The sequence below is a fragment of the Entelurus aequoreus genome, linkage group LG20 (genome assembly GCF_033978785.1).
Source record: "Entelurus aequoreus isolate RoL-2023_Sb linkage group LG20, RoL_Eaeq_v1.1, whole genome shotgun sequence".
Lineage (NCBI taxonomy): Eukaryota > Metazoa > Chordata > Actinopteri > Syngnathiformes > Syngnathidae > Entelurus > Entelurus aequoreus.
The window spans coordinates 2,948,616-2,972,862 of NC_084750.1; the positions used below are offsets into that span (position 1 = coordinate 2,948,616).

A 24,247-nucleotide genomic window follows, 5' to 3' on the forward strand; every position below is an offset into this window, starting at 1 on the left:
GTTGTAGGAGATGTCTTAAAACGTCATCAGGAGTCCCGACAAAACCCGTAAATGTAAGAAAATGGAAGAAAATGCATATTTTAAGAACATTTTTTTTTGCAAAAAAGTCGTAAGGGGGGACCCTTACAAAAAATTCAAAAAAACGGACCTGCTTCAGCAGCACAATTCTGGTGCTGTAGTTGTAGGAGATGTCTTAAAACGTCATCAGGAGTCCCGACAAAACCCGTAAATGTAAGAAAATGGAAGAAAATGCATATTTTAAGAACATTTTTTTTTGCAAAAAAGTCGTAAGGGGGGACCCTTACAAAAAATTCAAAAAAACAGACATGCTTCAGCAGCACAATTCTGGTGCTGTAGTTGTAGGAGATGTCTCAAAACGTCATCAGGAGTCCCGACTAAACCCGTAAATGTAAGAAAATGGAAGAAAATGCATATTTTACGGAAAAAAAAGTTTGCAAAAAAGTCGTCAGGGGGGACCCTTACAAAAAATTCAAAAATACGGACTTGCTTCAGCAGCACAATTCTGGTGCTGTAGTTGTAGGAGATGTTTTAAAACGTCATCAGGAGTCCCGACAAAACCCATAAATGTAAGAAAATGGAAGAAAATGCATATTTTAAGAACTTTTTTTTTTGCAAAAAAGTCGTAAGGGGGGACCCTTACAAAAAATTCAAAAAAACAGACATGCTTCAGCAGCACAATTCTGGTGCTGTAGTTGTAGGAGATGTCTCAAAACGTCATCAGGAGTCCCGACTAAACCCGTAAATGTAAGAAAATGGAAGAAAATGCATATTTTAAGAACTTTTTTTTTTGCAAAAAAGTCGTAAGGGGGGACCCTTACAAAAAATTCAAAAATACGGACTTGCTTCAGCAGCACAATTCTGGTGCTGTAGTTGTAGGAGATGTCTCAAAACGTCATCAGGAGTCCCGACTAAACCCGTAAATGTAAGAAAATTGAAGAAAATGCATATTTTAAGAACTTTTTTTTTTGCAAAAAAGTCGTAAGGGGGGACCCTTACAAAAAATTCAAAAATACGGACTTGCTTCAGCAGCACAATTCTGGTGCTGTAGTTGTAGGAGATGTCTCAAAACGTCATCAGGAGTCCCGACTAAACCCGTAAATGTAAGAAAATGGAAGAAAATGCATATTTTACGAAAAAAAAAGTTTGCCAAAAAGTCGTCAGGGGGGACCCTTACAAAAAATTCAAAAATATGGACTTGCTTCAGCAGCACAATTCTGGTGCTGTAGTTGTAGGAGATGTCTTAAAACGTCATCAGGAGTCCCGACAAAACCCGTAAATGTAAGAAAATGGAAGAAAATGCATATTTTAAGAACTTTTTTTTTGCAAAAAAGTCGTAAGGGGGGACCCTTACAAAAAATTCAAAAAAACAGACATGCTTCAGCAGCACAATTCTGGTGCTGTAGTTGTAGGAGATGTCTCAAAACGTCATCAGGAGTCCCGACTAAACCCGTAAATGTAAGAAAATGGAAGAAAATGCATATTTTAAGAACTTTTTTTTTTGCAAAAAAGTCGTAAGGGGGGACCCTTACAAAAAATTCAAAAAAACAGACTTGCTTCAGCAGCACAATTCTGGTGCTGTAGTTGTAGGAGATGTCTCAAAACGTCATCAGGAGTCCCGACTAAACCCGTAAATGTAAGAAAATGGAAGAAAATGCATATTTTACGAAAAAAAAAGTTTGCCAAAAAGTCGTCAGGGGGGACCCTTACAAAAAATTCAAAAATACGGACTTGCTTCAGCAGCACAATTCTGGTGCTGTAGTTGTAGGAGATGTCTTAAAACGTCATCAGGAGTCCCGACAAAACCCGTAAATGTAAGAAAATGGAAGAAAATGCATATTTTAAGAACATTTTTTTTTGCAAAAAAGTCGTAAGGGGGGACCCTTACAAAAAATTCAAAAAAACGGACCTGCTTCAGCAGCACAATTCTGGTGCTGTAGTTGTAGGAGATGTCTCAAAACGTCATCAGGAGTCCCGATTAAACCCGTAAATGTAAGAAAATGGAAGAAAATGCATATTTTACGAAAAAAAAAGTTTGCAAAAAAGTCGTCAGGGGGGACCCTTACAAAAAATTCAAAAATACGGACTTGCTTCAGCAGCACATTTCTGGTGCTGTAGTTGTTGGAGATGTCTCAAAACGTCATCAGGAGTCCCGACTAAACCCGTAAATGGAAGAAAATGGAAGAAAATGCATATTTTACGAAAAAAAAAGTTTGCCAAAAAGTCGTCAGGGGGGACCCTTACAAAAAATTCAAAAATACGGACTTGCTTCAGCAGCACAATTCTGGTGCTGTAGTTGTAGGAGATGTTTTAAAACGTCATCAGGAGTCCCGACAAAACCCGTAAATGTAAGAAAATGGAAGAAAATGCATATTTTAAGAACTTTTTTTTTTGCAAAAAAGTCGTAAGGGGGGACCCTTACAAAAAATTCAAAAAAACAGACTTGCTTCAGCAGCACAATTCTGGTGCTGTAGTTGTAGGAGATGTCTCAAAACGTCATCAGGAGTCCTGACTAAACCCGTAAATGTAAGAAAATGGAAGAAAATGCATATTTTAAGAACTTTTTTTTTGCAAAAAAGTCGTAAGGGGGGACCCTTACAAAAAATTCAAAAATACGGACTTGCTTCAGCAGCACAATTCTGGTGCTGTAGTTGTAGGAGATGTCTCAAAACGTCATCAGGAGTCCCGACTAAACCCGTAAATGTAAGAAAATGGAAGAAAATGCATATTTTACGAAAAAAAAAGTTTGCCAAAAAGTCGTCAGGGGGGACCCTTACAAAAAATTCAAAAATACGGACTTGCTTCAGCAGCACAATTCTGGTGCTGTAGTTGTAGGAGATGTTTTAAAACGTCATCAGGAGTCCCGACAAAACCCGTAAATGTAAGAAAATGGAAGAAAATGCATATTTTAAGAACTTTTTTTTTTGCAAAAAAGTCGTAAGGGGGGACCCTTACAAAAAATTCAAAAATACGGACTTGCTTCAGCAGCACAATTCTGGTGCTGTAGTTGTAGGAGATGTCTCAAAACGTCATCAGGAGTCCCGACTAAACCCGTAAATGTAAGAAAATGGAAGAAAATGCATATTTTAAGAACTTTTTTTTTTGCAAAAAAGTCGTAAGGGGGGACCCTTACAAAAAATTCAAAAAAACAGACTTGCTTCAGCAGCACAATTCTGGTGCTGTAGTTGTAGGAGATGTCTTAAAACGTCATCAGGAGTCCCGACTAAACCCGTAAATGTAAGAAAATGGAAGAAAATGCATATTTTACGGAAAAAAAAGTTTGCCAAAAAGTCGTCAGGGGGGACCCTTACAAAAAATTCAAAAATACGGACTTGCTTCAGCAGCACAATTCTGGTGCTGTAGTTGTAGGAGATGTTTTAAAACGTCATCAGGAGTCCCGACAAAACCTCAAAATGGCAGAAAATGCTTTTTTTGGGAAAACTTTTTTCCACAAAATTTTTTAAAAAAAACAGACTTGCTTCAGCAGCACAATTCTGGTGCTGTAGTTGTAGGAGATGTCTCAAAACGTCATCAGGAGTCCCGGCAAAACCCGTAAATGTAAGAAAATGCATATTTTACGAAAAACATTTTTTGCTAAAATGTCGTCAGGGGGGACCCTTACAAAAAATTCAAAAAAACGGACCTGCTTCAGCAGCACAATTCTGGTGCTGTAGTTGTAGGAGATGTCTCAAAACGTCATCAGGAGTCCCGACAAAACCTCAAAATGGCAGAAAATGCTTTTTTTGGGAAAACTTTTTTCCACAAAAAAAAATTCAAAAAACAGACTTGCTTCAGCAGCACAATTCTGGTGCTGTAGTTGTAGGAGATGTCTTAAAACGTCATCAGGAGTCCCGACTAAACCCGTAAATGTAAGAAAATGGAAGAAAATGCATATTTTAAGAACTTTTTTTTTTGCAAAAAAGTCGTAAGGGGGGACCCTTACAAAAAATTCAAAAAAACAGACTTGCTTCAGCAGCACAATTCTGGTGCTGTAGTTGTAGGAGATGTCTTAAAACGTCATCAGGAGTCCCGACTAAACCTGTAAATGTAAGAAAATGGAAGAAAATGCATATTTTACGAAAAAAAAAGTTTGCCAAAAAGTCGTCAGGGGGGACCCTTACAAAAAATTAAAAAATACGGACTTGCTTCAGCAGCACAATTCTGGTGCTGTAGTTGTAGGAGATGTTTTAAAACGTCATCAGGAGTCCCGACAAAACCCGTAAATGTAAGAAAATGGAAGAAAATGCATATTTTAAGAACTTTTTTTTTTTTCAAAAAAGTCGTAAGGGGGGACCCTTACAAAAAATTCAAAAAAACAGACTTGCTTCAGCAGCACAATTCTGGTACTGTAGTTGTAGGAGATGTTTTAAAACGTCATCAGGAGTCCCGACAAAACCCGTAAATGTAAGAAAATGGAAGAAAATGCATATTTTAAGAACTTTTTTTTTTGCAAAAAAGTCGTAAGGGGGGACCCTTACAAAAAATTCAAAAAAACAGACTTGCTTCAACAGCACAATTCTGGTGCTGTAGTTGTAGGAGATGTCTTAAAACGTCATCAGGAGTCCCGACTAAACCCGTAAATGTAAGAAAATGGAAGAAAATGCATATTTTAAGAACTTTTTTTTTTGAAAAAAAGTCGTAAGGGGACCCTTACAAAAAATTCAAAAAAACAGACTTGCTTCAGCAGCACAATTCTGGTGCTGTAGTTGTAGGAGATGTCTTAAAACGTCATCAGGAGTCCCGACTAAACCCGTAAATGTAAGAAAATGGAAGAAAATGCATATTTTACGAAAAAAAAAGTTTGCCAAAAAGTCGTCAGGGGGGACCCTTACAAAAAGTTCAAAAATACGGACTTGCTACAGCAGCACAATTCTGGTGCTGTAGTTGTAGGAGATGTTTTAAAACGTCATCAGGAGTCCCGACAAAACCCGTAAATGGAAGAAAATGGAAGAAAATGCATATTTTAAGAACTTTTTTTTTGCAAAAAAGTCGTCAGGGGGGACCCTTACAAAAAATTTAAAAAAACAGACTTGCTTCAACAGCACAATTCTGGTGCTGTAGTTGTTGGAGATGTCTCAAAACGTCATCAGGAGTCCCGACTAAACCCGTAAATGTAAGAAAATGGAAGAAAATGCATATTTTAAGAACTTTTTTTTTTGCAAAAAAGTCGTAAGGGGGGACCCTTACAAAAAATTCAAAAAAACAGACTTGCTTCAGCAGCACAATTCTGGTGCTGTAGTTGTAGGAGATGTCTCAAAACGTCATCAGGAGTCCCGATTAAACCCGTAAATGTAAGAAAATGGATATTTTACGAAAAAAAAAAGTTTGCAAAAAAGTCGTCAGGGGGGACCCTTACAAAAAATTCAAAAAAACAGACTTGCTTCAGCAGCACAATTCTGGTGCTGTAGTTGTAGGAGATGTTTTAAAACGTCATCAGGAGTCCCGACTAAACCCGTAAATGTAAGAAAATGGAAGAAAATGCATATTTTACGAAAAAAAAAGTTTGCAAAAAAGTCGTCAGGGGGGACCCTTACAAAAAATTCAAAAATACGGATTTGCTTCAGCAGCACAATTCTGGTGCTGTAGTTGTTGGAGATGTCTCAAAACGTCATCAGGAGTCCCGACTAAACCCGTAAATGGAAGAAAATGGAAGAAAATGCATATTTTACGAAAAAAAAAGTTTGCAAAAAAGTCGTCAGGGGGGACCCTTACAAAAAATTCAAAAAAACGGACCTGCTTCAGCAGCACAATTCTGGTGCTGTAGTTGTTGGAGATGTCTCAAAACGTCATCAGGAGTCCCGACAAAACCTCAAAATGGCAGAAAATGCTTTTTTTGGGAAAACTTTTTTCCACAAAAAAAAATTCAAAAAACAGACTTGCTTCAGCAGCACAATTCTGGTACTGTAGTTGTTGGAGATGTCTCAAAACGTCATCAGGAGTCCCGACAAAACCCGTAAATGTAAGAAAATGGAAGAAAATGCATATTTTAAGAACTTTTTTTTTTGCAAAAAAGTCGTAAGGGGGGACCCTTACAAAAAATTCAAAAAAACGGACCTGCTTCAGCAGCACAATTCTGGTGCTGTAGTTGTTGGAGATGTCTCAAAACGTCATCAGGAGTCCCGACAAAACCTCAAAATGGCAGAAAATGCTTTTTTTGGGAAAACTTTTTTCCACAAAAAAAAATTCAAAAAACAGACTTGCTTCAGCAGCACAATTCTGGTGCTGTAGTTGTAGGAGATGTCTCAAAACGTCATCAGGAGTCCCGACTAAACCCGTAAATGTAAGAAAATGCATATTTTACGAAAAACATTTTTTGCTAAAATGTCGTAAGGGGGGACCCTTACAAAAAATTCAAAAAAACAGACTTGCTTCAGCAGCACAATTCTGGTGCTGTAGTTGTAGGAGATGTCTCAAAACGTCATCAGGAGTCCCGATTAAACCCGTAAATGTAAGAAAATGGATATTTTACGAAAAAAAAAAGTTTGCAAAAAATTCGTCAGGGGGGACCCTTACAAAAAATTCAAAAAAACAGACTTGCTTCAGCAGCACCATTCTGGTGCTGTAGTTGTTGGAGATGTTTTAAAACGTCATCAGGAGTCCCGACTAAACCCGTAAATGTAAGAAAATGGAAGAAAATGCATATTTTAAGAACTTTTTTTTTTGCAAAAAAGTCGTAAGGGGGGACCCTTCCAAAAAATTCAAAAAAACGGACCTGCTTCAGCAGCACAATTCTGGTGCTGTAGTTGTAGGAGATGTCTCAAAACGTCATCAGGAGTCCCGATTAAACCCGTAAATGTAAGAAAATGGATATTTTACGGAAAAAAAAAGTTTGCAAAAAAGTCGTCAGGGGGGACCCTTACAAAAAATTCAAAAAAACAGACTTGCTTCAGCAGCACAATTCTGGTGCTGTAGTTGTTGGAGATGTCTTAAAACGTCATCAGGAGTCCCGACTAAACCCGTAAATGTAAGAAAATGGAAGAAAATGCATATTTTACGAAAAAAAAAGTTTGCAAAAAAGTCGTCAGGGGGGACCCTTACAAAAAATTCAAAAATACGGATTTGCTTCAGCAGCACAATTCTGGTGCTGTAGTTGTAGGAGATGTCTCAAAACGTCATCAGGAGTCCCGACAAAACCTCAAAATGGCAGAAAATGCTTTTTTTGGGAAAACTTTTTTCCACAAAAAAAAATTCAAAAAACAGACTTGCTTCAGCAGCACAATTCTGGTACTGTAGTTGTAGGAGATGTTTTAAAACGTCATCAGGAGTCCCGGCAAAACCCGTAAATGTAAGAAAATGCATATTTTACGAAAAACATTTTTTGCTAAAATGTCGTAAGGGGGCAGGCACCCTTACAAAAAATTCAAAAAAACGGACCTGCTTCAGCAGCACAATTCTGGTGCTGTAGTTGTTGGAGATGTCTCAAAACGTCATCAGGAGTCCCGATTAAACCCGTAAATGTAAGAAAATGGAAGAAAATGCATATTTTAAGAAAAAAAAATTTTGCAAAAAAGTCGTAAGGGGGGACCCTTACAAAAAATTCAAAAAAACGGACCTGCTTCAGCAGCACAATTCTGGTGCTGTAGTTGTAGGAGATGTCTCAAAACGTCATCAGGAGTCCCGATTAAACCCGTAAATGTAAGAAAATGGAAGAAAATGCATATTTTACGAAAAAAAAAGTTTGCAAAAAAGTCGTCAGGGGGGACCCTTACAAAAAATTCAAAAATACGGATTTGCTTCAGCAGCACAATTCTGGTGCTGTAGTTGTTGGAGATGTCTCAAAACGTCATCAGGAGTCCCGACTAAACCCGTAAATGGAAGAAAATGGAAGAAAATGCATATTTTACGAAAAAAAAAGTTTGCCAAAAAGTCGTCAGGGGGGACCCTTACAAAAAATTCAAAAATACGGACTTGCTTCAGCAGCACAATTCTGGTGCTGTAGTTGTAGGAGATGTTTTAAAACGTCATCAGGAGTCCCGACAAAACCCGTAAATGGAAGAAAATGGAAGAAAATGCATATTTTAAGAACTTTTTTTTTTGCAAAAAAGTCGTAAGGGGGGACCCTTACAAAAAATTCAAAAAAACAGACTTGCTTCAGCAGCACAATTCTGGTGCTGTAGTTGTAGGAGATGTCTCAAAACGTCATCAGGAGTCCCGACTAAACCCGTAAATGTAAGAAAATGGAAGAAAATGCATATTTTACGAAAAAAAAAGTTTGCAAAAAAGTCGTCAGGGGGGGCCCTTACAAAAAATTCAAAAATACGGACTTGCTTCAGCAGCACAATTCTGGTGCTGTAGTTGTAGGAGATGTCTCAAAACGTCATCAGGAGTCCCGACAAAACCCGTAAATGTAAGAAAATGGAAGAAAATGCATATTTTAAGAACTTTTTTTTTTGCAAAAAAGTCGTAAGGGGGGACCCTTACAAAAAATTCAAAAAAACAGACTTGCTTCAGCAGCACAATTCTGGTGCTGTAGTTGTAGGAGATGTCTCAAAACGTCATCAGGAGTCCTGACTAAACCCGTAAATGTAAGAAAATGGAAGAAAATGCATATTTTAAGAACTTTTTTTTTGCAAAAAAGTCGTAAGGGGGGACCCTTACAAAAAATTCAAAAATACGGACTTGCTTCAGCAGCACAATTCTGGTGCTGTAGTTGTAGGAGATGTCTCAAAACGTCATCAGGAGTCCCGACTAAACCCGTAAATGTAAGAAAATGGAAGAAAATGCATATTTTACGAAAAAAAAAGTTTGCCAAAAAGTCGTCAGGGGGGACCCTTACAAAAAATTCAAAAATACGGACTTGCTTCAGCAGCACAATTCTGGTGCTGTAGTTGTAGGAGATGTTTTAAAACGTCATCAGGAGTCCCGACAAAACCCGTAAATGTAAGAAAATGGAAGAAAATGCATATTTTAAGAACTTTTTTTTTTGCAAAAAAGTCGTAAGGGGGGACCCTTACAAAAAATTCAAAAAAACAGACATGCTTCAGCAGCACAATTCTGGTGCTGTAGTTGTAGGAGATGTCTCAAAACGTCATCAGGAGTCCCGACTAAACCCGTAAATGTAAGAAAATGGAAGAAAATGCATATTTTAAGAACTTTTTTTTTTGCAAAAAAGTCGTAAGGGGGGACCCTTACAAAAAATTCAAAAATACGGACTTGCTTCAGCAGCACAATTCTGGTGCTGTAGTTGTAGGAGATGTCTCAAAACGTCATCAGGAGTCCCGACTAAACCCGTAAATGTAAGAAAATGGAAGAAAATGCATATTTTAAGAACTTTTTTTTTTGCAAAAAAACAGACTTGCTTCAGCAGCACAATTCTGGTGCTGTAGTTGTAGGAGATGTCTTAAAACGTCATCAGGAGTCCCGACTAAACCCGTAAATGTAAGAAAATGGAAGAAAATGCATATTTTACGGAAAAAAAAGTTTGCCAAAAAGTCGTCAGGGGGGACCCTTACAAAAAATTCAAAAATACGGACTTGCTTCAGCAGCACAATTCTGGTGCTGTAGTTGTAGGAGATGTTTTAAAACGTCATCAGGAGTCCCGACAAAACCTCCAAATGGCAGAAAATGCTTTTTTTGGGAAAACTTTTTTCCACAAAAATTTTTTAAAAAAACAGACTTGCTTCAGCAGCACAATTCTGGTGCTGTAGTTGTAGGAGATGTCTCAAAACGTCATCAGGAGTCCCGGCAAAACCCGTAAATGTAAGAAAATGCATATTTTACGAAAAACATTTTTTGCTAAAATGTCGTCAGGGGGGACCCTTACAAAAAATTCAAAAAAACGGACCTGCTTCAGCAGCACAATTCTGGTGCTGTAGTTGTAGGAGATGTCTCAAAACGTCATCAGGAGTCCCGACAAAACCTCAAAATGGCAGAAAATGCTTTTTTTGGGAAAACTTTTTTCCACAAAAAAAAATTCAAAAAACAGACTTGCTTCAGCAGCACAATTCTGGTGCTGTAGTTGTAGGAGATGTCTCAAAACGTCATCAGGAGTCCCGATTAAACCCGTAAATGTAAGAAAATGGAAGAAAATGCATATTTTACGGAAAAAAAAGTTTGCAAAAAAGTCGTCAGGGGGGACCCTTACAAAAAATTCAAAAATACGGACTTGCTTCAGCAGCACAATTCTGGTGCTGTAGTTGTTGGAGATGTCTCAAAACGTCATCAGGAGTCCCGACTAAACCCGTAAATGGAAGAAAATGCATATTTTACGAAAAAAAAAGTTTGCAAAAAAGTCGTCAGGGGGGACCCTTACAAAAAATTCAAAAATACGGACTTGCTTCAGCAGCACAATTCTGGTGCTGTAGTTGTAGGAGATGTCTTAAAACGTCATCAGGAGTCCCGACAAAACCCGTAAATGGAAGAAAATGGAAGAAAATGCATATTTTAAGAACTTTTTTTTTTGCAAAAAAGTCGTAAGGGGGGACCCTTACAAAAAATTTAAAAAAACAGACTTGCTTCAGCAGCACAATTCTGGTGCTGTAGTTGTAGGAGATGTCTCAAAACGTCATCAGGAGTCCCGATTAAACCCGTAAATGTAAGAAAATTGATATTTTACGAAAAAAAAAGTTTGCAAAAAAGTCGTCAGGGGGGACCCTTACAAAAAATTCAAAAATACGGACTTGCTTCAGCAGCACAATTCTGGTGCTGTAGTTGTTGGAGATGTCTCAAAACGTCATCAGGAGTCCCGACAAAACCCGTAAATGGAAGAAAATGGAAGAAAATGCATATTTTAAGAACTTTTTTTTTTGCAAAAAAGTCGTAAGGGGGGACCCTTACAAAAAATTTAAAAAAACAGACTTGCTTCAGCAGCACAATTCTGGTGCTGTAGTTGTAAGAGATGTCTCAAAACGTCATCAGGAGTCCCGATTAAACCCGTAAATGTAAGAAAATTGATATTTTACGAAAAAAAAAGTTTGCAAAAAAGTCGTCAGGGGGGACCCTTACAAAAAATTCAAAAATACGGACTTGCTTCAGCAGCACAATTCTGGTGCTGTAGTTGTTGGAGATGTCTCAAAACGTCATCAGGAGTCCCGACTAAACCCGTAAATGGAAGAAAATGGAAGAAAATGCATATTTTACGAAAAAAAAAGTTTGCCAAAAAGTCGTCAGGGGGGACCCTTACAAAAAATTCAAAAATACGGACTTGCTTCAGCAGCACAATTCTGGTGCTGTAGTTGTAGGAGATGTTTTAAAACGTCATCAGGAGTCCCGACAAAACCCGTAAATGTAAGAAAATGGAAGAAAATGCATATTTTAAGAACTTTTTTTTTTGCAAAAAAGTCGTAAGGGGGGACCCTTACAAAAAATTCAAAAAAACAGACTTGCTTCAGCAGCACAATTCTGGTGCTGTAGTTGTAGGAGATGTCTCAAAACGTCATCAGGAGTCCCGACTAAACCCGTAAATGTAAGAAAATGGAAGAAAATGCATATTTTAAGAACTTTTTTTTTTGCAAAAAAGTCGTAAGGGGGGACCCTTACAAAAAATTCAAAAATACGGACTTGCTTCAGCAGCACAATTCTGGTGCTGTAGTTGTAGGAGATGTCTCAAAACGTCATCAGGAGTCCCGACTAAACCCGTAAATGTAAGAAAATGGAAGAAAATGCATATTTTACGAAAAAAAAAGTTTGCCAAAAAGTCGTCAGGGGGGACCCTTACAAAAAATTCAAAAATACGGACTTGCTTCAGCAGCACATTTCTGGTGCTGTAGTTGTTGGAGATGTCTCAAAACGTCATCAGGAGTCCCGACTAAACCCGTAAATGGAAGAAAATGGAAGAAAATGCATATTTTACGAAAAAAAAAGTTTGCCAAAAAGTCGTCAGGGGGGACCCTTACAAAAAATTCAAAAATACGGACTTGCTTCAGCAGCACAATTCTGGTGCTGTAGTTGTAGGAGATGTTTTAAAACGTCATCAGGAGTCCCGACAAAACCCGTAAATGTAAGAAAATGGAAGAAAATGCATATTTTAAGAACTTTTTTTTTGCAAAAAAGTCGTAAGGGGGGACCCTTACAAAAACTTCAAAAATACGGACTTGCTTCAGCAGCACAATTCTGGTGCTGTAGTTGTAGGAGATGTCTGAAAACGTCATCAGGAGTCCCGACTAAACCCGTAAATGTAAGAAAATGGAAGAAAATGCATATTTTACGAAAAAAAAAGTTTGCCAAAAAGTCGTCAGGGGGGACCCTTACAAAAAATTCAAAAATACGGACTTGCTTCAGCAGCACAATTCTGGTGCTGTAGTTGTAGGAGATGTTTTAAAACGTCATCAGGAGTCCCGACAAAACCCGTAAATGTAAGAAAATGGAAGAAAATGCATATTTTAAGAACTTTTTTTTTTGCAAAAAAGTCGTAAGGGGGGACCCTTACAAAAAATTCAAAAATACGGACTTGCTTCAGCAGCACAATTCTGGTGCTGTAGTTGTAGGAGATGTCTCAAAACGTCATCAGGAGTCCCGACTAAACCCGTAAATGTAAGAAAATGGAAGAAAATGCATATTTTAAGAACTTTTTTTTTTGCAAAAAAGTCGTAAGGGGGGACCCTTACAAAAAATTCAAAAAAACAGACTTGCTTCAGCAGCACAATTCTGGTGCTGTAGTTGTAGGAGATGTCTTAAAACGTCATCAGGAGTCCCGACTAAACCCGTAAATGTAAGAAAATGGAAGAAAATGCATATTTTACGGAAAAAAAAGTTTGCCAAAAAGTCGTCAGGGGGGACCCTTACAAAAAATTCAAAAATACGGACTTGCTTCAGCAGCACAATTCTGGTGCTGTAGTTGTAGGAGATGTTTTAAAACGTCATCAGGAGTCCCGACAAAACCTCAAAATGGCAGAAAATGCTTTTTTTGGGAAAACTTTTTTCCACAAAAATTTTTTAAAAAAACAGACTTGCTTCAGCAGCACAATTCTGGTGCTGTAGTTGTAGGAGATGTCTCAAAACGTCATCAGGAGTCCCGGCAAAACCCGTAAATGTAAGAAAATGCATATTTTACGAAAAACATTTTTTGCTAAAATGTCGTCAGGGGGGACCCTTACAAAAAATTCAAAAAAACGGACCTGCTTCAGCAGCACAATTCTGGTGCTGTAGTTGTAGGAGATGTCTCAAAACGTCATCAGGAGTCCCGACAAAACCTCAAAATGGCAGAAAATGCTTTTTTTGGGAAAACTTTTTTCCACAAAAAAAAATTCAAAAAACAGACTTGCTTCAGCAGCACAATTCTGGTGCTGTAGTTGTAGGAGATGTCTTAAAACGTCATCAGGAGTCCCGACTAAACCCGTAAATGTAAGAAAATGGAAGAAAATGCATATTTTAAGAACTTTTTTTTTTGCAAAAAAGTCGTAAGGGGGGACCCTTACAAAAAATTCAAAAAAACAGACTTGCTTCAGCAGCACAATTCTGGTGCTGTAGTTGTAGGAGATGTCTTAAAACGTCATCAGGAGTCCCGACTAAACCTGTAAATGTAAGAAAATGGAAGAAAATGCATATTTTACGAAAAAAAAAGTTTGCCAAAAAGTCGTCAGGGGGGACCCTTACAAAAAATTAAAAAATACGGACTTGCTTCAGCAGCACAATTCTGGTGCTGTAGTTGTAGGAGATGTTTTAAAACGTCATCAGGAGTCCCGACAAAACCCGTAAATGTAAGAAAATGGAAGAAAATGCATATTTTAAGAACTTTTTTTTTTTTCAAAAAAGTCGTAAGGGGGGACCCTTACAAAAAATTCAAAAAAACAGACTTGCTTCAGCAGCACAATTCTGGTACTGTAGTTGTAGGAGATGTTTTAAAACGTCATCAGGAGTCCCGACAAAACCCGTAAATGTAAGAAAATGGAAGAAAATGCATATTTTAAGAACTTTTTTTTTTGCAAAAAAGTCGTCAGGGGGGGCCCTTACAAAAAATTCAAAAAAACAGACTTGCTTCAACAGCACAATTCTGGTGCTGTAGTTGTAGGAGATGTCTTAAAACGTCATCAGGAGTCCCGACTAAACCCGTAAATGTAAGAAAATGGAAGAAAATGCATATTTTAAGAACTTTTTTTTTTGAAAAAAAGTCGTAAGGGGACCCTTACAAAAAATTCAAAAAAACAGACTTGCTTCAGCAGCACAATTCTGGTGCTGTAGTTGTAGGAGATGTCTTAAAACGTCATCAGGAGTCCCGACTAAACCCGTAAATGTAAGAAAATGGAAGAAAATGCATATTTTACGAAAAAAAAAGTTTGCCAAAAAGTCGTCAGGGGGGACCCTTACAAAAAGTTCAAAAATACGGACTTGCTACAGCAGCACAATTCTGGTGCTGTAGTTGTAGGAGATGTTTTAAAACGTCATCAGGAGTCCCGACTAAACCCGTAAATGGAAGAAAATGGAAGAAAATGCATATTTTAAGAACTTTTTTTTTTGCAAAAAAGTCGTAAGGGGGGACCCTTACAAAAAATTCAAAAAAACAGACTTGCTTCAGCAGCACAATTCTGGTGCTGTAGTTGTAGGAGATGTCTCAAAACGTCATCAGGAGTCCCGATTAAACCCGTAAATGTAAGAAAATGGATATTTTACGAAAAAAAAAAGTTTGCAAAAAAGTCGTCAGGGGGGACCCTTACAAAAAATTCAAAAAAACAGACTTGCTTCAGCAGCACAATTTTGGTGCTGTAGTTGTTGGAGATGTCTCAAAACGTCATCAGGAGTCCCGACTAAACCCGTAAATGGAAGAAAATGGAAGAAAATGCATATTTTAAGAACTTTTTTTTTTGCAAAAAAGTCGTAAGGGGGGACCCTTACAAAAAATTCAAAAAAACAGACTTGCTTCAGCAGCACAATTCTGGTGCTGTAGTTGTAGGAGATGTCTCAAAACGTCATCAGGAGTCCCGATTAAACCCGTAAATGTAAGAAAATGGATATTTTACGAAAAAAAAAAGTTTGCAAAAAAGTCGTCAGGGGGGACCCTTACAAAAAATTCAAAAAAACAGACTTGCTTCAGCAGCACAATTCTGGTGCTGTAGTTGTAGGAGATGTTTTAAAACGTCATCAGGAGTCCCGACTAAACCCGTAAATGTAAGAAAATGGAAGAAAATGCATATTTTACGAAAAAAAAAGTTTGCAAAAAAGTCGTCAGGGGGGACCCTTACAAAAAATTCAAAAATACGGATTTGCTTCAGCAGCACAATTCTGGTGCTGTAGTTGTTGGAGATGTCTCAAAACGTCATCAGGAGTCCCGACTAAACCCGTAAATGGAAGAAAATGGAAGAAAATGCATATTTTACGAAAAAAAAAGTTTGCAAAAAAGTCGTCAGGGGGGACCCTTACAAAAAATTCAAAAATACGGATTTGCTTCAGCAGCACAATTCTGGTGCTGTAGTTGTAGGAGATGTCTCAAAACGTCATCAGGAGTCCCGACAAAACCTCAAAATGGCAGAAAATGCTTTTTTTGGGAAAACTTTTTTCCACAAAAAAAAATTCAAAAAACAGACTTGCTTCAGCAGCACAATTCTGGTGCTGTAGTTGTAGGAGATGTCTCAAACCGTCATCAGGAGTCCTGACTAAACCCGTAAATGTAAGAAAATGGAAGAAAATGCATATTTTACGAAAAAAAAGTTTGCCAAAAAGTCGTCAGGGGGGACCCTTACAAAAAATTCAAAAAAACGGACCTGCTTCAGCAGCACAATTCTGGTGCTGTAGTTGTTGGAGATGTCTCAAAACGTCATCAGGAGTCCCGACAAAACCTCAAAATGGCAGAAAATGCTTTTTTTGGGAAAACTTTTTTCCACAAAAAAAAATTCAAAAAACAGACTTGCTTCAGCAGCACAATTCTGGTACTGTAGTTGTTGGAGATGTCTCAAAACGTCATCAGGAGTCCCGACAAAACCCGTAAATGTAAGAAAATGGAAGAAAATGCATATTTTAAGAACATTTTTTTTTGCAAAAAAGTCGTAAGGGGGGACCCTTACAAAAAATTCAAAAAAACGGACCTGCTTCAGCAGCACAATTCTGGTGCTGTAGTTGTTGGAGATGTCTCAAAACGTCATCAGGAGTCCCGACAAAACCTCAAAATGGCAGAAAATGCTTTTTTTGGGAAAACTTTTTTCCACAAAAAAAAATTCAAAAAACAGACTTGCTTCAGCAGCACAATTCTGGTGCTGTAGTTGTAGGAGATGTCTCAAAACGTCATCAGGAGTCCCGACTAAACCCGTAAATGTAAGAAAATGCATATTTTACGAAAAACATTTTTTGCTAAAATGTCGTAAGGGGGGACCCTTACAAAAAATTCAAAAAAACGGACCTGCTTCAGCAGCACAATTCTGGTGCTGTAGTTGTAGGAGATGTCTCAAAACTTCATCAGGAGTCCCGATTAAACCCGTAAATGGAAGAAAATGGATATTTTACGAAAAAAAAAGTTTGCAAAAAAGTCGTAAGGGGGGACCCTTACAAAAAATTCAAAAATACGGACTTGCTTCAGCAGCACAATTCTGGTGCTGTAGTTGTAGGAGATGTCTCAAAACGTCATCAGGAGTCCCGATTAAACCCGTAAATGTAAGAAAATGGATATTTTACGAAAAAAAAAAGTTTGCAAAAAATTCGTCAGGGGGGACCCTTACAAAAAATTCAAAAAAACAGACTTGCTTCAGCAGCACAATTCTGGTGCTGTAGTTGTTGGAGATGTTTTAAAACGTCATCAGGAGTCCCGACAAAACCCGTAAATGTAAGAAAATGGAAGAAAATGCATATTTTAAGAACTTTTTTTTTTTGCAAAAAAGTCGTAAGGGGGGACCCTTACAAAAAATTCAAAAAAACAGACTTGCTTCAACAGCACAATTCTGGTGCTGTAGTTGTAGGAGATGTCTTAAAACGTCATCAGGAGTCCCGACTAAACCCGTAAATGTAAGAAAATGGAAGAAAATGCATATTTTAAGAACTTTTTTTTTTGCAAAAAAGTCGTAAGGGGGGACCCTTCCAAAAAATTCAAAAAAACGGACCTGCTTCAGCAGCACAATTCTGGTGCTGTAGTTGTAGGAGATGTCTCAAAACGTCATCAGGAGTCCCGATTAAACCCGTAAATGTAAGAAAATGGATATTTTACGGAAAAAAAAAGTTTGCAAAAAAGTCGTCAGGGGGGACCCTTACAAAAAATTCAAAAAAACAGACTTGCTTCAGCAGCACAATTCTGGTGCTGTAGTTGTTGGAGATGTCTTAAAACGTCATCAGGAGTCCCGACTAAACCCGTAAATGTAAGAAAATGGAAGAAAATGCATATTTTACGAAAAAAAAAGTTTGCAAAAAAGTCGTCAGGGGGGACCCTTACAAAAAATTCAAAAATACGGATTTGCTTCAGCAGCACAATTCTGGTGCTGTAGTTGTAGGAGATGTCTCAAAACGTCATCAGGAGTCCCGACAAAACCTCAAAATGGCAGAAAATGCTTTTTTTGGGAAAACTTTTTTCCACAAAAAAAAATTCAAAAAACAGACTTGCTTCAGCAGCACAATTCTGGTACTGTAGTTGTAGGAGATGTTTTAAAACGTCATCAGGAGTCCCGGCAAAACCCGTAAATGTAAGAAAATGCATATTTTACGAAAAACATTTTTTGCTAAAATGTCGTAAGGGGGCAGGCACCCTTACAAAAAATTCAAAAAAACGGACCTGCTTCAGCAGCACAATTCTGGTGCTGTAGTTGTTGGAGATGTCTCAAAACGTCATCAGGAGTCCCGATTAAACCCGTAAATGTAAGAAAATGGAAGAAAATGCATATTTTAAGAAAAAAATTTTTTGCAAAAAAGTCGTAAGGGGGGACCCTTACAAAAAATTCAAAAAAACGGACCTGCTTCAGCAGCACAATTCTGGTGCTGTAGTTGTAGGAGATGTCTCAAAACGTCATCAGGAGTCCCGATTAAACCCGTAAATGTAAGAAAATGGAAGAAAATGCATATTTTACGAAAAAAAAAGTTTGCAAAAAAGTCGTCAGGGGGGACCCTTACAAAAAATTCAAAAATACGGATTTGCTTCAGCAGCACAATTCTGGTGCTGTAGTTGTTGGAGATGTCTCAAAACGTCATCAGGAGTCCCGACTAAACCCGTAAATGGAAGAAAATGGAAGAAAATGCATATTTTACGAAAAAAAAAGTTTGCAAAAAAGTCGTAAGGGGGGACCCTTATAAAAAATTCAAAAATACGGACTTGCTTCAGCAGCACAATTCTGGTGCTGTAGTTGTTGGAGATGTTTTAAAACGTCATCAGGAGTCCCGACAAAACCCGTAAATGTAAGAAAATGGAAGAAAATGCATATTTTAAGAACTTTTTTTTTTTGCAAAAAAGTCGTAAGGGGGGACCCTTACAAAAAATTCAAAAAAACAGACTTGCTTCAACAGCACAATTCTGGTGCTGTAGTTGTAGGAGATGTCTTAAAACGTCATCAGGAGTCCCGACTAAACCCGTAAATGTAAGAAAATGGAAGAAAATGCATATTTTAAGAACTTTTTTTTTTGCAAAAAAGTCGTAAGGGGGGACCCTTACAAAAAATTCAAAAAAACGGACCTGCTTCAGCAGCACAATTCTGGTGCTGTAGTTGTTGGAGATGTCTCAAAACGTCATCAGGAGTCCCGACTAAACCCGTAAATGTAAGAAAATGGAAGAAAATGCATATTTTACGAAAAAAAAAGTTTGCCAAAAAGTCGTCAGGGGGGACCCTTACAAAAAATTCAAAAATACGGACTTGCTTCAGCAGCACAATTCTGGTGCTGTAGTTGTAGGAAATGTCTTAAAACGTCATCAGGAGTCCCGACAAAACCCGTAAATGTAAGAAAATGGAAGAAAATGCATATTTTAAGAAAAAAAAATTTTGCAAAAAAGTCGTCAGGGGGGACCCTTACAAAAAATTCAAAAAAACGGACCTGCTTCAGCAGCACAATTCTGGTGCTGTAGTTGTAGGAGATGTCTCAAAACGTCATCAGGAGTCCCGACAAAACCTCAAAATGGCAGAAAATGCTTTTTTTGGGAAAACTTTTTTCCACAAAAAAAATTTCAAAAAACAGACTCGCTTCAGCAGCACAATTCTGGTGCTGTAGTTGTAGGAGATGTCTCAAAACGTCATCAGGAGTCCCGACTAAACCCGTAAATGGAAGAAAATGGAAGAAAATGCATATTTTACGAAAAAAAAAGTTTGCAAAAAAGTCGTCAGGGGGGACCCTTATAAAAAATTCAAAAATACGGACTTGCTTCAGCAGCACAATTCTGGTGCTGTAGTTGTAGGAGATGTCTCAAAACGTCATCAGGAGTCCCGACAAAACCTCAAAATGGCAGAAAATGCTTTTTTTGGGAAAACTTTTTTCCACAAAAAAAAATTCAAAAAACAGACTTGCTTCAGCAGCACAATTCTGGTGCTGTAGTTGTAGGAGATGTCTCAAAACGTCATCAGGAGTCCCGACAAAACCCGTAAATGTAAGAAAATGGAAGAAAATGCATATTTTAAGAACATTTTTTTTTGCAAAAAAGTCGTAAGGGGGGACCCTTACAAAAAATTCGAAAAAACGGACCTGCTTCAGCAGCACAATTCTGGTGCTGTAGTTGTTGGAGATGTCTCAAAACGTCATCAGGAGTCCCGACAAAACCTCAAAATGGCAGAAAATGCTTTTTTTGGGAAAACTTTTTTCCACAAAAAAAAATTCAAAAAACAGACTTGCTTCAGCAGCACAATTCTGGTGCTGTAGTTGTAGGAGATGTCTCAAACCGTCATCAGGAGTCCTGACTAAACCCGTAAATGTAAGAAAATGGAAGAAAATGCATATTTTACGAAAAAAAAGTTTGCCAAAAAGTCGTCAGGGGGGACCCTTACAAAAAATTCAAAAATACGGACTTGCTTCAGCAGCACAATTCTGGTGCTGTAGTTGTAGGAGATGTCTTAAAACGTCATCAGGAGTCCCGACAAAACCCGTAAATGTAAGAAAATGGAAGAAAATGCATATTTTAAGAACATTTTTTTTTGCAAAAAAGTCGTAAGGGGGGACCCTTACAAAAAATTCGAAAAAACGGACCTGCTTCAGCAGCACAATTCTGGTGCTGTAGTTGTTGGAGATGTCTCAAAACGTCATCAGGAGTCCCGACAAAACCTCAAAATGGCAGAAAATGCTTTTTTTGGGAAAACTTTTTTCCACAAAAAAAAATTCAAAAAACAGACTTGCTTCAGCAGCACAATTCTGGTGCTGTAGTTGTAGGAGATGTCTCAAAACGTCATCAGGAGTCCCGGCAAAACCCGTAAATGTAAGAAAATGCATATTTTACGAAAAACATTTTTTGCTAAAATGTCGTAAGGGGGGACCCTTACAAAAAATTCAAAAAAACGGACCTGCTTCAGCAGCACAATTCTGGTGCTGTAGTTGTTGGAGATGTCTCAAAACGTCATCAGGAGTCCCGACTAAACCCGTAAATGTAAGAAAATGGAAGAAAATGCATATTTTAAGAAAAAAAAATTTTGCAAAAAAGTCGTAAGGGGGGACCCTTACAAAAAATTCAAAAAAACGGACCTGCTTCAGCAGCACAATTCTGGTGCTGTAGTTGTAGGAGATGTCTCAAAACGTCATCAGGAGTCCCGACAAAACCTCAAAATGGCAGAAAATGCTTTTTTTGGGAAAACTTTTTTCCACAAAAAAAAATTCAAAAAACAGACTCGCTTCAGCGGCACAATTCTGGTGCTGTAGTTGTAGGAGATGTCTTAAAACGTCATCAGGAGTCCCGATTAAACCCGTAAATGTAATAAAATGCATATTTTACGAAAAAAAAAGTTTGCAAAAAAGTCGTCAGGGGGGACCCTTACAAAAAATTCAAAAAAACAGACTTGCTTCAGCAGCACAATTCTGGTGCTGTAGTTGTAGGAGATGTCTCAAAACGTCATCAGGAGTCCCGACAAAACCTGAAAATGCTTTTTTTGGGAAAACTTTTTTCCACAAAAAAAAATTCAAAAAACAGACTTGCTTCAGCGGCACAATTCTGGTGCTGTAGTTGTAGGAGATGTCTCAAAACGTCATCAGGAGTCCCGGCAAAACCCGTAAATGTAAGAAAATGCATATTTTACGAAAAACATTTTTTGCTAAAATGTCGTAAGGGGGGACCCTTACAAAAAATTCAAAAAAACGGACCTGCTTCAGCAGCACAATTCTGGTGCTGTAGTTGTAGGAGATGTCTCAAAACTTCATCAGGAGTCCCGATTAAACCCGTAAATGTAAGAAAATGGATATTTTACGAAAAAAAAAAGTTTGCAAAAAATTCGTCAGGGGGGACCCTTACAAAAAATTCAAAAAAACAGACTTGCTTCAGCAGCACAATTCTGGTGCTGTAGTTGTTGGAGATGTTTTAAAACGTCATCAGGAGTCCCGACAAAACCCGTAAATGTAAGAAAATGGAAGAAAATGCATATTTTAAGAACTTTTTTTTTTGCAAAAAAGTCGTAAGGGGGGACCCTTACAAAAAATTCAAAAAAACAGACTTGCTTCAACAGCACAATTCTGGTGCTGTAGTTGTTGGAGATGTCTCAAAACGTCATCAGGAGTCCCGACTAAACCCGTAAATGTAAGAAAATGGAAGAAAATGCATATTTTACGAAAAAAAAAGTTTGCCAAAAAGTCGTCAGGGGGGACCCTTACAAAAAATTCAAAAATACGGACTTGCTTCAGCAGCACAATTCTGGTGCTGTAGTTGTAGGAGATGTCTTAAAACGTCATCAGGAGTCCCGACAAAACCCGTAAATGTAAGAAAATGGAAGAAAATGCATATTTTAAGAAAAAAAAATTTTGCAAAAAAGTCGTAAGGGGGGACCCTTACAAAAAATTCAAAAAAACGGACCTGCTTCAGCAGCACAATTCTGGTGCTGTAGTTGTAGGAGATGTCTCAAAACGTCATCAGGAGTCCCGACAAAACCTCAAAATGGCAGAAAATGCTTTTTTTGGGAAAACTTTTTTCCACAAAAAAAAATTCAAAAAACAGACTCGCTTCAGCAGCACAATTCTGGTGCTGTAGTTGTAGGAGATGTCTCAAAACGTCATTAGGAGAGGATCTCTGACTAGGTTTTTGTCATAGATTCCTAAAACCAGCAGAGTACTCTTGTAAAATAGGGGATCTTAAACTAAGTTTGTGTCATAGATTCCCAGAAACAGCAGAGTACTCCTGTAAAATAGAGGATCTTTGACTAAGTTTGTCATAAATTTCTAAAACCTGCAGAGCATTCCTGTAGAGGATCTTTGACTGGGTTTTTCGTGTAGATTACTAGAAACAGCAGAGCACACATGTAAAATAGAAGATCTTTGACAAAGTTTTTGTCATAGATTCCCTAAAAACAACAGAGTACTCCTGTCAAATAGAGGATCTTTGACTAAGTGTTTGTCATACATTTCTAAAACCAGCAGAGCACTCCTGTCAAATAGAAGATGTTTGACTAAGTTTGTGTCATTAGATTCCTAAAAACAGCAGAGCACTCCTGTAAAATAGAGGATCTCTGACTAGGTTTTTCGTGTAGATTTCTAGAAACAGCAGAGCACACATGTAAAATAGAAGATCTTTGACTAAGTTTTTGTCATAGATTCCTAGAAACAGCAGAGCTCTCCTGTCAAATAGAGGATCTTTGACTAAGTTGTTGTCATAGATTCCTAAAAACAGCAGAGTACTCCTGTAAAATAGAGGATCTTTGACTAATTTTTTCCTTTAGATTCCTACAAATAGCAGAGCACACATGTACAATAGAGGATCTTTGACTTAAGTTTTTTTTTTTCACAGATTCCTAAAAACAACAGAGCAGTCCTGTCATAAATTCCTAAAAACAACAGAGCACCCCTGTCAAATACATGACATTAGGCCAGGTTTTTGCTGTAAACGCCTAAAAAAAACAGCAGAGCTCGCCTGTCAAATACAGGATCTTTGACTAAGTTTTTGCTCTAAATTTCTAAAAAAACAACAACAACAGAGCATTCCTGTCAAATACAGGATCATTGCCTTAACATATGGCCTCTGTTTTATTTGTAGACTTCGGGACTTAGCATGTTACATATGTTAGCGTGTAGCATATTATTGCATGTGGCATATGTTAGCATTTTAAAGTAACTAAAGGTTACTTTAGTTGTCTTGGAACAAGCAATTTGAAGAACTGGTAACATTCGTGTGGATCCAGACTCAGACCGCCTCGTTTTCAAGCTGTAATTCTTGCCGTTGCTCCAAAAAGCAAAGATGGCGTTTTCAAAAGCACCCGAGCAGGAAAGCCGACATTAGCTTGAGAGAAGGTGACTGTCACTCGCCCCCCCCGCAGGCCATCGAGTGCATCACGCAGGGCCGTGAGCTGGAGAGACCACGTACCTGTCCCAAGGAGGTGTACCTGCTGATGCAGGGCTGCTGGCAGAGGGAGCCTCAGCAGAGGATGGTCATCAAGGACCTGCACAGTCGCCTGCTGACCCTGGTCAAGAACCCCCCCGTCTACTTGGACATCCTGGGTTAGTGGGGGCGGGGTCAATGTTTACCGCTAGCAAAGCGTTTAAGGAAGACGAAAGGCAAGGAAACTGACCGACGGTCCCGCAGGCTGCGAGTGGAACTCCGCCTCCCTCAGGACGAGAGACTCTCACCCGGCAGACGACTTTTTGATATGACGCCGATTCCAAACGTCTACAGGACAATTTTTCAACTTGCACGCATTTTCTTTGCTGCTTTTCCCTCGAGAGTTCATGTCTTCTTCCGCCGCGTTTCCTCCGAGGAGCTTCAAACAATACACACCACTTCAGTTGCGAGACGCCAAACTCAAAACATGACGTCATAAAAATTGCGCGTGTCGGAGCTCGTCCACGACGCGAGGAAAATCAAGCCCGAGCTAGATGAGACCGCCACTTTGGGGGTGGTTAGGCTTCGCTACACATCTGAATTTTTTTCCAATGTGTAAACAAACTGAGGCACTTCAATACAATTCAATAATTTTGTTTCGATATTTTACAACAGGCTGAGCAATTGACGTAATAAATCCAGTTAAAAACAATCCTCATACAAACAAAGTGACAAAACAAATACAAATCTATGTACATTATGTAAATAAAACAATGGACTTGTTTGTCTAAAGCAACTTAAATTCCTCCAGTAAAGATAATCATTTAAGGGCTTTTCTATTTTTAACCATTTTCCCGGATTGTATTAATAAATTGGAATCTCCGAGCCAATGTGAGAATTTGGGTTTTGCTTTCAGAAATCCGACTTTTATGTACGAAAAAAATGTAGCTTGCAACATAA

The 24,247-nt window shown here is 38.1% G+C and overlaps 1 protein-coding gene across 8 annotated transcripts in view; it reads left to right on the forward strand.

Annotated features, from left to right (window-relative positions):
- Nucleotides 1-24,247, forward strand: part of ntrk1 (neurotrophic tyrosine kinase, receptor, type 1) — a 294,126-nt gene that overhangs the window by 268,459 nt on the left and 1,420 nt on the right. For all 8 annotated transcript variants that reach the window (XM_062029188.1, XM_062029191.1, XM_062029186.1 and 5 more), the window contains one exon: nt 23,286-24,247. This exon is cut by the window's right edge and continues 1,420 nt beyond it. In XM_062029188.1, the coding sequence (XP_061885172.1) occupies nt 23,286-23,471 (186 nt within the window). In that variant the 3' untranslated portion in view covers nt 23,472-24,247. The remainder of the gene's footprint in view (nt 1-23,285) is intronic.